Source organism: Anastrepha obliqua, chromosome 2 (genome assembly GCF_027943255.1).
Source record: "Anastrepha obliqua isolate idAnaObli1 chromosome 2, idAnaObli1_1.0, whole genome shotgun sequence".
In the NCBI taxonomy this organism is placed as follows: Eukaryota; Metazoa; Arthropoda; class Insecta; order Diptera; family Tephritidae; genus Anastrepha; species Anastrepha obliqua.
In genome coordinates, this window is record NC_072893.1 from 117,107,288 (window position 1) to 117,118,958 (window position 11,671).

Consider the following 11,671-nt stretch of genomic DNA (forward strand, 5'->3'; position numbering starts at 1 on the left):
ATCGCTCATTGCTCTGTGAAAATCGTATTTTAGGGATCAAAATAAGAAACTTTGCCGAAGGAACCATAACTCTAAAACGAATTCTGATGTCCCCCAATTTAAAAATATCACCATTTTTGGCCTTTACATGAAAAAATCAGCTAAATGGCTATGTTTTTTCTTTATTTTATTTATTTATAATAATATCTATTTTTTCTCTTAAGAAATTTATTTAGTCAGAACATATGTATATTAAATGAAAAAATTAATTTAAGTGAGTTATAGAAAAGAAACTAAAAAGTTCGACCCAAATTGGGGGGCATCAGAACTCCTTTTAGAGGTATGGTTTCTTCGGCAAAGTTTCTTATTTTGATCCCAAGAATATGATTTTCACAGAGCAATGGGCGATTTTTTTGCCTCCCCACAAATCGACCCGGCCTAATGAAGACGCATATCGAACCCTTAATGATATGTCTAAAGAGTTGGTTGTTGACAGATCAACCGTCGGTAAACGTTTGCACGCGATGGGAATGCTCCAGAAAGCAGGTAACTGGGTGCCACATCAATTGGAGAAGAGAGATATCGAGAGACGTTTGGTGACGTGTGAGATGCTTCTTCTGCGGCAGAAAAGAAAAGATTTTCTGCATCGCATCCCATCATCACTGACGATGAAAAACGGATCTATTATGATAGACCTAAGCGTCGAAAAAGTTGGAGCCAGCCAGGTGAACCAGGTCCATCGACAGCGAAAACAAATATTTATGCTTCAAAGGTTATGTTGTGCATCTGATGGGACCAGAAGGGTGTCATCTATTATGAACTGCTTAAACCATCTGAAACTATCACTGGTGATCGTTACCGACTGCAGCTAATGCGTTTGAATCGAGTTCTCAAAGAAAAGCGGTCGGAATGGGACGTTAGACATGACAAACTGATTTTACTGCATGACAACACCGGGCCACACGTTGTTAAATAGGTCCAGAAATATTTCGAGGGACCGAATTGGGAAATCTTGTCTCACCCGCTTTATTCCGCAGACATCGTACCTTCGGACTACCATCTGTTCCGATCAATGCAGTCAGCCCTTATTGGAGAGCGGTTCACTTCTTACGAGAACATCGCAAATTGGCTCAATGAATGGATCAAGTCAAAAGAACTCGAATTTCTCGTCTGAGCAATCCGTATGGTGTCTGAAAGAGGGAGTAAAGTTATAGCTTCCAATGGCACATACTTCACATAATATCACGTAATATTTAGCTGTTTAAATAATTCGTAACTTTGACTATGAAAGGACGGAAACTTATTCCCATACCCAATATTTTACATAATTATAAGAAACAGGAAGAACTAAAACTCCGAGGCCAGAGAACAAAAAAATGCAAAATCAAGTTACGAAAATGATAATCTGGTCACATTGATCCCCAATTGCACCAGTGACGTCAAGAAAATAAGCTGTCAAATTCGCTGAGAGGACGACGCCACCTTATTGTTTTTGATTTGCAGAATTTTACTTTCCTTTTTGTCTTAAAATCTTCAAATAGAATGATAAGAATAAATCCAGTACTAATTAGTTTTTTGTGTGTTGAAGTTTCCTACTCGAGTTTGGTTGCTCCAAAGTTTTTCAACCTACCCATTGTTACCATAAAACCTCATATTGACTTATTAAATGGCCACTGGGATAAGTCGTGCAATTATCACAAGCTAATTTCTTACCTGTGTAAAAATGTCCTTCTATATGTCTCCTGCAGCAATATAGCCTTGTCCATGATAAATGAACAAGCTGGAATGGCGATGCACTTAATTAACAATTGATTAGCTTAATAAGCTGCAATGAAGTGCGTGTCTGCGGAGATGTACATATGAGACGTATGCTTTATGTACACACTTTCTCATATTCCACACACAGATACAGCTGCAAGTACGTACCAATAGCCTTACAAGTACAGATACATATTTACATATATTCCACATATATTTAAAGCTTTATATATTTACACACATTCACATTTATATTCCTTTTCACATGGATCTCCTTACTCGTATACAAATACGCTGCATGCAACCAAATGGTTTGGTAGATTTATTATGTTAATTCTGTGCGTGCCTTCATCTTTACTTCTGTCATTCATTGCATTTGCGGTGTTGTTGTTTTGACTCTTCGATAATTGATTTATGAAAATGCAGCAATGATGTTCTCCGAAATTTATGGCAACAGAAAAAAATTCATTTCGATGGATTATCTTTTTTCATATTTCCTATAGAGCCCTTACTTCATCAGTGTAGAGCTTCTGGGTTTTGTGCGCCAAAAACTAGTGTTTCAAGTATATTTTACTGGCCTCTACTGAATTAAAGTTTACTTCCTGCAGAGAGTTCCGCTAGATAACTAAACAAGTGATAATCTGAGGTTGCAAAATCAAAACTTTGGTGTAGATGTAGGAAAACTTCCTAGCCAAGCTGCCTCTGTTCATGCGAGGTCATCAAAACTATAGTCGTATATGATCTACGAGTGGGTTCAATAAGTACCTGTGTTAGAAGTAAAAGCACCATTTTTTCAAAACAAATTCTAAACTTCTCAACATAGTCCCCTTTTAGAAAGATACTCTTCTCCCAACGCGCCATTTTTCTAAATTTCTCAACATAGTCCCCTTTTAGAAAGATGCACTTCTCCCAACGCGCCATTTTTTTAACCCCTCGAAAAAATAGGATCTGTCGAAGTCGCCTTTGAAATACACCTTTGTCTCGGCGATGACTTCCTCGTTTGAACTACATTTTTTTCCCAGATCGGGTGAATATGGGAGGTGCGGCAGAAATTCATAACGCAATACTCGCAGTTTGGCGACGACAACTCCGGATGAAGGTATTGGTGCGTTATCGTGGTGAAACAGCACCTTCTTTTTCGCCAAATGCGGCTGTGTGTCCTTCAATTTTTTGTGAAAGCGGTCGAGTAACTTACTGTGGTATTGTTCAGTGATCTTTCTTCCTTTTTCTGAAAAGTCAATGAGGATGCCGCCGTTCGCCTTCCAGAAAATCGGCGCCATGACCTCTCCGGTCGATGGGACTGTCTTCGCCTTCCTTGGAGCAGATTCACCGGGAGAAATCCATTGTTTTGATTGTTGCACAGTTTCTGATGTGTAATGATGAAACCGTGTGACAACTCGACGCAAAAATTCCTTCGGATCTCGCTTAAATTACTCCAAACACTGCTTTGAAGTTAACAGCCGCATCCGCTTCTTGTTGCTTGTGAGCAATCGCGGCACCCTGCGAGCCGACACTTTTTCCATCGCCAACTTATCATGTAAAATATTAATTGCCATTCCGGTCGACACACCTTTGGCCTCGCGCACTTTCGTTCGTCGATCAGTGAGAATCATGTCGCGGACTTTTTGAATGTACGATGCCTTCCGATTGGCAGCCGCTTCTAGAAAAGACTTTCTCTACAATTTGGCTCACGTAATAACTACCTGTATTTATAATTGGCTTGTAGCTATGCGAATTTCCTTACTGGACTTGCGCTCGCCATTAGCTTACCTACCTGCAGGCGTAAAAAGTCATAAAGTATTTAACGACAAAGTTTGATTAAAAACGTAATAAACTAATTAGATATTATGTGTTGGAGTGCATGACTCGATTAGTATCGGTGTGCTACACAAACTAATCAGTACGGATATGCTCATGTCCTGTTGCCAGTCCGTCTGTTGAATAGGTGTCGCAAAGTTCGTAACAAAGTGTTCAGCGAAGTTGGCGAAAAAGTTGATTTATTATTGATTGAGATGACAAGGTAGTGGGACATTAGCGAATAGAAGAGCGGGCAAAAGACATCCAAGTATTAATACGGATGTATGTGTGTAGAGAGATTTTTCGCACAAAAGTTCACGTGTACTCACTTTAAGGGGAAAATGAGCTCATTTGGGAGCTAATTAAAAACGAAAGCGGATGCAATTTAGCAGCAAGCATGGATTGTACTTAGAGACCGAGAAAGAGATACGTAGAGATAGAGACAGAGATAGAGGTAGAGATAGAGATAGAGATAGAGATAGAGATAGAGATAGAGATAGAGATAGAGATAGAGATAGAGATAGAGATAGAGATAGAGATAGAGATAGAGATAGAGATAGAGATAGAGATAGAGATAGAGATAGAGATAGAGATAGAGATAGAGATAGAGATAGAGATAGAGATAGAGATAGAGATAGAGATAGAGATAGAGATAGAGATAGAGATAGAGATAGAGATAGAGATAGAGATAGAGATAGAGATAGAGATAGAGATAGAGATAGAGATAGAGATAGAGATAGAGATAGAGATAGAGATAGAGATAGAGATAGAGATAGAGATAGAGATAGAGATAGAGATAGAGATAGAGATAGAGATAGAGATAGAGTAGAGATAGAGGTAGAGATAGAGATAGAGATAGAGATAGAGATAGAGATAGAGATAGAGATAGAGATAGAGATAGAGATAGAGATAGAGATAGAGATAGAGATAGAGATAGAGATAGAGATAGAGATAGAGATAGAGATAGAGATAGAGATAGAGATAGAGATAGAGATAGAGATAGAGATAGAGATAGAGATAGAGATAGAGATAGAGATAGAGATAGAGATAGAGATAGAGATAGAGATAGAGATAGAGATAGAGATAGAGATAGAGATAGAGATAGAGATAGAGATAGAGACAGAGACAGAGACAGAGATAGAGACAGAGACAGAGACAGAGTTAGAGTTAGAGTTAGAGTTAGAGTTAGAGTTAGAGTTAGAGTTAGAGTTAGAGTTAGAGTTAGAGTTAGAGTTAGAGTTAGAGTTAGAGTTAGAGTTAGAGTTAGAGTTAGAGTTAGAGTTAGAGTTAGAGTTAGAGTTAGAGTTAGAGTTAGAGTTAGAGTTAGAGTTAGAGTTAGAGTTAGAGTTAGAGTTAGAGTTAGAGTTAGAGTTAGAGTTAGAGTTAGAGTTAGAGTTAGAGTTAGAGTTAGAGATCGAGATCGAGATAGATATAGGATTAGAGATAGAGATAGAGATAGGGATAGAGATATATAGAGAATACAGGACTTCTTGGAAAAGCCTGATGGGCTCTGCCCCAACCAGTTTGGCTTTCGAAAAGCGGGCTTGACAATGGGTGACATAAACATGGTAATGAGCATTGCACAAGAAGCTACAGGATGCAGGAGCTGGAGATCTGGCAACTACTGTGTGATGGTAACACTAGACATAAAAAATGCATTCAACTTTGCGAGCTGGTACCAGATAATGGGCGCACTCGCAACATTTAAATTTCCGATCTACTTACAGCGCCAATAATGCGACTATTTTAACAATAGGCTGCTGCTCTACGATGCAGAGGATGGCGTTAGATAATATAAGATACTTGGTTCAACACTATGGAACGCAATGTACGACGACGTGCTTAAAATGGTCCTCCCTGAAGGAACAACATTTGTTGGGTACGCTGGTGGAAGTAGACAAACGTCTCGAGCAACTGACGTCCATATGCTATGACGCAATTTCACTTATAAGAAAATCGTTGAGAGCAGCAAAACTGGAACTTGGAAATAGTCTTGCTCAGCAAAAGGAGGGCACGCGAGAAGATAGTGATAATGGTAAACGAGCACTCCATAAAGTCTCAGCCGTGCTTGAAGTATCTCGGAGTCATCATTGACTGAAGACTAACGTTCAAGGATCATTGTGCGGCAGTCAGCAAAAAATGGCAGCTAGTTGACTGTTCGCTTTCAACACTTATGCTTAATATAGGAGGGTCTCTGGAGGAAAAACGACAGCTGCTTTCACTTGTCACCACATCCGTGATAAGATACGCAGCGCTGATCTGGGCAAATGCAAACAAATCGCGTATGAAAAAAATAAGAACCACAGACAGACTAAGCGCGCTTACAGTTGCGAGCGTTTATCGTACGGTTTTAGACGTTGCCATAGCAGTCCCTATAAATCTCTCGGTCAAAGGTCGAGCATCCCACTGAAGCAAACCTTACGACGCAAATGTGCGATAAGCCCGGCAAATGGCGAGCAGCGCCATTGAATGATGATTGATTAAGCAGCGCGTATAATGAAAACGCTGCGTGATAAAGAATGGGTCTTAAAGGCGAACCTGCGCCATCAACAGCTTGATCTCCAGGCTGATAGAAAAGCTGAAAAGCCGCTGTAAGGTGAACACCTGACAGATTCTAGTATTGACAGAGACTGCCTGATTTGAGTTAGCTTATTCTATAATGGCCTCCGGCATATGAGAACATGGCAGGAAAATCTTAAAACTGACGACTCAAAGCAAAATAATAATTTTCTCAAGGCAACGAATGGTCTTCTTTGTCCCAACAAAAGTATTAAGATGTGAACGATAGCCTATAAGGAGTACTGCTGCTATTAATACGAAATTGCGACTACCCGTCTAGTGTTTGAATGTAACCTTCTTTGAAAGAAAATATCTTTAAGATACACTCTCCATCTACATATATTTTGCATCTGTGAGACATAAAACTACAAACTCAAAGGGTGAGAACTAAATTTCAAATTCAAAATTGTCCACTACGAAGATTCCTGTTCCAAATCTATGCACAAATATAAATGTATATATTAGGGTGGTCCAAAAAAAATTTGTATGCTGCCGCCCCCCAAAATAGTAAAGAATGAAAAATAAAAAGACCCGTATTTTTTTTTTTTAATCAGACCATATTTAATGGTGCCGCCGGGGCTTTGAAATATCCCATGTATTTTGCATGGGAAAAAAATACTTTTTCGTAGATTTCATGTAAAAACCTGGAAAATGAATATATTTTAACCGGATAACTCAGTTTCTCTTCATAATTGGTAAGGGAATAACAACCAATTATGAAATAATTAATTTTTTTTGTATTAACTATTTTCATAAAAGTAATATAAAATATTGTTTTTCGATTTTTTCTTAGATTTTCGTTTTATGGGGGCTTTTTGGGGTTCTATAAAAAATAGTTAATACAAAAAAATTAATTATTTCATAGTTGGTTGTTATTCCCTGACCAATTATGAAGAGAAACTGAGGTATCCGGTTTAAAAATATTCATTTTCCAGGTTTTTACATGAAATCTACGAAAAAGTATTTTTTTCCCATGCAAAATACATGGGATATTTCAAAGCCCCGGCGGCACCATTAAATATGGTCTGATTAAAAAAAAAAAATACGGGTCTTTTTATTTTTCATTCTTTACCATTATGGGGGGCGGCAGCATAAAAATTTTAATATAAATTTTTTCCCATGCGTTTTTGGACCACCCTAGTATATATGCATGTATGCATGTATGTATGTACACATTCAGAACAGTTTATTACCACCCGCAAGCAATCAGGAGGAAAATTCATGTAGAAAATTTAGTATTTATTGCATTTTGACAGTCCATTTTCTCTTTTTCTTGGGTCTTCATTGCCTAAAAGCCAAGAATTACCAAATTTGTATTTCATTAATTGAAGGACCAGTGTTAAACAAGACCTACAAGTCTTTGAAATGCCAGTTGCCATTGAACTTTGAAAGGCACTTTTTCTTTTGGCTCATTATCAACATAAAATGATGGCGTTCAACAATTAGTGGCAAAGTAGACTTTCTATAATTGAAGTAAAAAAGCGAAAGGTAAAAAATAAGCAAAAAATATTAAAATTTAATGAAAGTGATATTGATTGATAAGGTGCGATTTTTAGAATACTAAAGAAGTATTAGGTGAATAAATAAAATATGTGCACATGAGCCCATGTAAATGAAGGTCCATAAAACACATTAGTCAATTAAACACAAAATTTTCGCTATTCAATTAAATTTATTGTATCGCCTTCAAAGCAGGCCGCTTCTGAAAAAACGTAGATATAAAGTGGCGTAAAAGTATTTACACGCTGTTATTTTTTTATAAATGAAAAACTTTGTTTGTGCTTTTGAATTATATTTATTTGATATATTACTTTTTTTTCTATTAATACGAGAAAATGATACCGACCAAGTGGCCGCCGCCAGAATTGTTGACCATACGCGCCCGATTTACGACACTTTCTTATAATTCTTATATAATTCTTGCCAGAAATTCCGGCGATAGGTTCTGTCATTCCTAATGGATATTCTCTTTGAGTATCTCAAGAAGCTGAAGCTAATTGACATAGTCTCTTGACTTCAAAAACCGCAGAAAAAGCAGTCTGGAGCAATTAAATTGGGTGATCTCGACGGAAACGTAGCCTTTGTTTAAATCCCAGAAATCACAATATTACTAAGCCATTCCCTGAATTTCACAAACATGCAAGTTCTCTTCCTTTTGTTTGTTTTGTTTGATTGGGGTACAATTTTCCCAAAATCACTTTCCCAAAAAAATTTTTTCCCAAATTTTTTTTTCCCAAAAAATAATTTTCCCAATGCCATTTTTCCCAAACTAAAAATTTCCCAATAAATTTTCCCATAAAATATTTTTTCCCAAATTTTTTTTTCCCAAAAAATAATTTTCCCAATGCCATTTTTCCCAAACTAAAAATTTCCCAATAAATTTTCCCATAAAATATTTTTCCCAAAATATCGTTCGTCTGTAAAATATCGCATATACATTTGCAATGAATGGGCGAGTACATTTTTTATTATTTGAAACAAGATTTCAGTTTATTTCTGAATTTGTATGTATACAATCACATGCGAATATAGTATCCTAGAGTTTTCAAGTATGTGACAATATCATTGTTATCAACATATTCGTGATATTTCGAAACAATGTTAAATATTCTCTGTTCATGTTTCAACCTCTTGGAATCTTTATTTTTCTTAACTTGCTGTCCTGATTGCAATTGTCGCATCATTATTTCTGTGTCCGATTGCTCTTTCTGCAACTCGGAAAGAAAAATGTAGAAGCTGGGGTGATCTTTCCCTATAACAACTTGAAGCCTGTTGTGCCATCCTTCGGATATATTATTCGTTCTCGCAGTTTGTTGAATGACTGCATCATATTGACACCACAAATCTGGAGCATAGCGAGGATGCACCTGTTTACGTCGGCCTTTTGCAGGTTTTCCTCGGACGTACGTAGCGTCAAAGTATTTTGAAATTGGTCGCATTTCCTCCGGTATTTCATTTTTTAAGGTTTCGAATTCTCGGGCGATGTTTTGATGTGGGACTAAAGCAAGGGCGCATATCATATGAGTGGCTACTTTGACCGATCGATCTTCAGGATCGCAATACATTTTCTGAAGTCCTTCACTTTGGATATGGCGGTACATGTTTTGACAGAGGTGGAAAAAACAGCTGCGTGCCTTGTCTTCGCCCATTACGATTTTTACAGCATTGATGATAGCCAACTCAAAATCTGTCATCACTTTAATCGGAAGAGAAATATCGATACCTAGACGTTCTGCCTCTTGCAAAACAACCGAGAATACTTTTTCGTATACTTTCTGCTCTTTGTTTTCTAATAATGCGTAGACAAAAGGTAAACCAATAGTTTGTGGTTTTCCTCTTGAATCCGGTTGTGTAACTGCTCCGAGAATTGCGAAAACTTGGAAAAATATACTTGGCGCAGTTTTAAATGTTCCGTCGGCAAACCACAATATGCTCCTGAATAATTGCCTTAAATTTTCAGGCGTCGCGAACACGAGTATTCTCCCAAATTCTGAGTCTTCGTCATTTTCATAGGAGTCGTAAATTAGAAATTTATCTCCATTCAATGAATTTTGATAAAAGCCTGGAATATCCTGCAATTCTCTCAGCGTTCGCGGGTTCGAGGGAAAATCTTTTAATCTTTCACGACTAAGACTTTTTCGGGAATTAATTCTGTTTGGCATTTCCGCTAATACCGCTAAAAGAGAGAGTTATCATATTTTGTAATTATGAATCGAATGCAATTTCGTTTTTTTGTTTTTACCTGGTGAAACGTTTCGCAATTCAGTTCGTAATATTTGAGCTGGAGGAGCTTCAGGATTTTCTGTAGCTTTACGTTTGATCCTATTCATGACTCTTAACGCTTCGACTTCTTCGGGGTTTGGTGCATGAAGGATGTGTTTCGATTCATCAAGTCCCTTCAGAACTCTGATATTGTGTGGTCCTCCGTATGTTGTCACTCTAGCATTACACTCAGGTTTTCTTCGGCAATTCCAATACGCAGTTTCTCCTATTCTACCTGAGTGTTTGTAGTACAAATATCCGTTAATGTGCAAAAGAAATGATTTTTTGCATTCAATTAATTCCGCCATAATTAGAAATTTTGACTTTAGGCAGCAAATTTTGGCTCATGAAATTTTGACACGAAAAGAATGACGTGAAAAAACTTGTTTATATGAGTGAAGTTGGATACATTCGTTACCTTGTCTTTTTATCCGAATTGAAAAATGTATATTGAAAAACTTTTTCGAATCTTTTTCGATTACTTAAGTATAAGATTTTTGATTATTATATACACTCATATTGTCGGAATCGTCGAAAAATGTCAAATAGTAGAATAATAAAAATTAATTTCAGTAGTATTTGTTCGGGAAAGCTATCTATTGGAAAAAAGTTATTTTGGGAAAACATGCATTCGGGAAAAAACAATAAAGCGGGAAAAAATATTTTTGGGAAAAAAAATATTGGGAAATTTTTTTTTGGGAAAAAAAATTTTGGGAACAAATTTTTTTGGGAAATTTATTTTGGGAAAAATGACCCCCCACCGAATTGTTTTGGTAAGGAGCCTGACGACACAGACGTGTCAAAATTAAGTAACTGTTTTGGGCAGACGCCACCTTCAGTATGCAATTTGCCTAGGGGTTTCGTCAGCTCATCAGTTGATTCTTTGAAATTCTCGAGAGCCTGTTAATGGACTTTTTTTTTTGTCGGGACAACTAGCAAGTGCAGCACTCACACATTAATTGAGTCCATTGTACTACACTTGGATTCCCTTTTAATTTTCTTCAAATCTACCCGATCTCCGAAGAAATTTGAGTAGATTTTGTGGTGCCAAGGAGCCAAGATGGTCGCTTCTTAACACATCAGTGCCAAAGACCTCAAACCTGATTCGAGCGAAGGCGGGGCAGACACACAGGAAGGGGTCCGCCGTCTCATCCTCCTCTTCAAAAGCTGGGCAGAGTGCACTGTCTGAGATGTCCAACCTTTCCATGTGCTTTGCCCACAGAAAGTGGCCCGTCATCAGTTCAACCAGCCGTCTACACTCCCCTCTGCCTAATGACAGAAGGGTTTGCGACAGTCGATCGGACATGACAGGTAACATCAGTTTTGTCCATCTGCAGCCTCTCTCAGCCTGCCAAGCTCGCTTGTGGGTGGTAGTTACCCATTTGCTAACCGTGGCCGTGATGGCCGCAGAGGGGAGTGGCAAAGCGGGACTGGTCTTGGACGGACACCCAAGGCGAATCTATTGAAGGTTGTATAGGTAAATCACCTGATTTGTTTTTTTATTTCGCCGTGTCCATGTGACTGTTAGCCCTGAATGAAACAAGCCGAATTCATTCTTTGTTTTCGAATTTGCCAATCCTTTAATTTCCAAAAAAATCGCTCAATGGGTAACAGCGCACGCTAAATGAGGAGGTCATCGCCCCAACAGATACCCATTTTGAGGACCTTCCAAAACTTTACTTTTTAGATGGCTTACAAAATGTGAGCAAATGCTTGAAAAAGTGTATCGAGTGAATGGAGATTATGTTGGGAAATATTTAAAAAAAATTCGACAATTATTTCTTTTCCTATCTTTTTCTAAGGCCATATTGAATGA

General features: G+C 37.8%; 1 protein-coding gene across 1 annotated transcript; it reads right to left on the minus strand.

The window, feature by feature from the left end:
- Positions 1-8,609: 8,609 nt before the first annotated feature.
- LOC129238378 (uncharacterized) lies at positions 8,610-10,389 on the minus strand. Its single transcript, XM_054873404.1, has 2 exons — positions 9,836-10,389; positions 8,610-9,769 (listed from the first exon to the last, which is right to left on the minus strand). The coding sequence occupies exons 1-2, from the start codon at positions 10,161-10,163 to the stop codon at positions 8,610-8,612; spliced, it is 1,488 nt and encodes a 495-aa protein (XP_054729379.1). The 5' UTR covers positions 10,164-10,389.
- Positions 10,390-11,671: the final 1,282 nt, after the last annotated feature.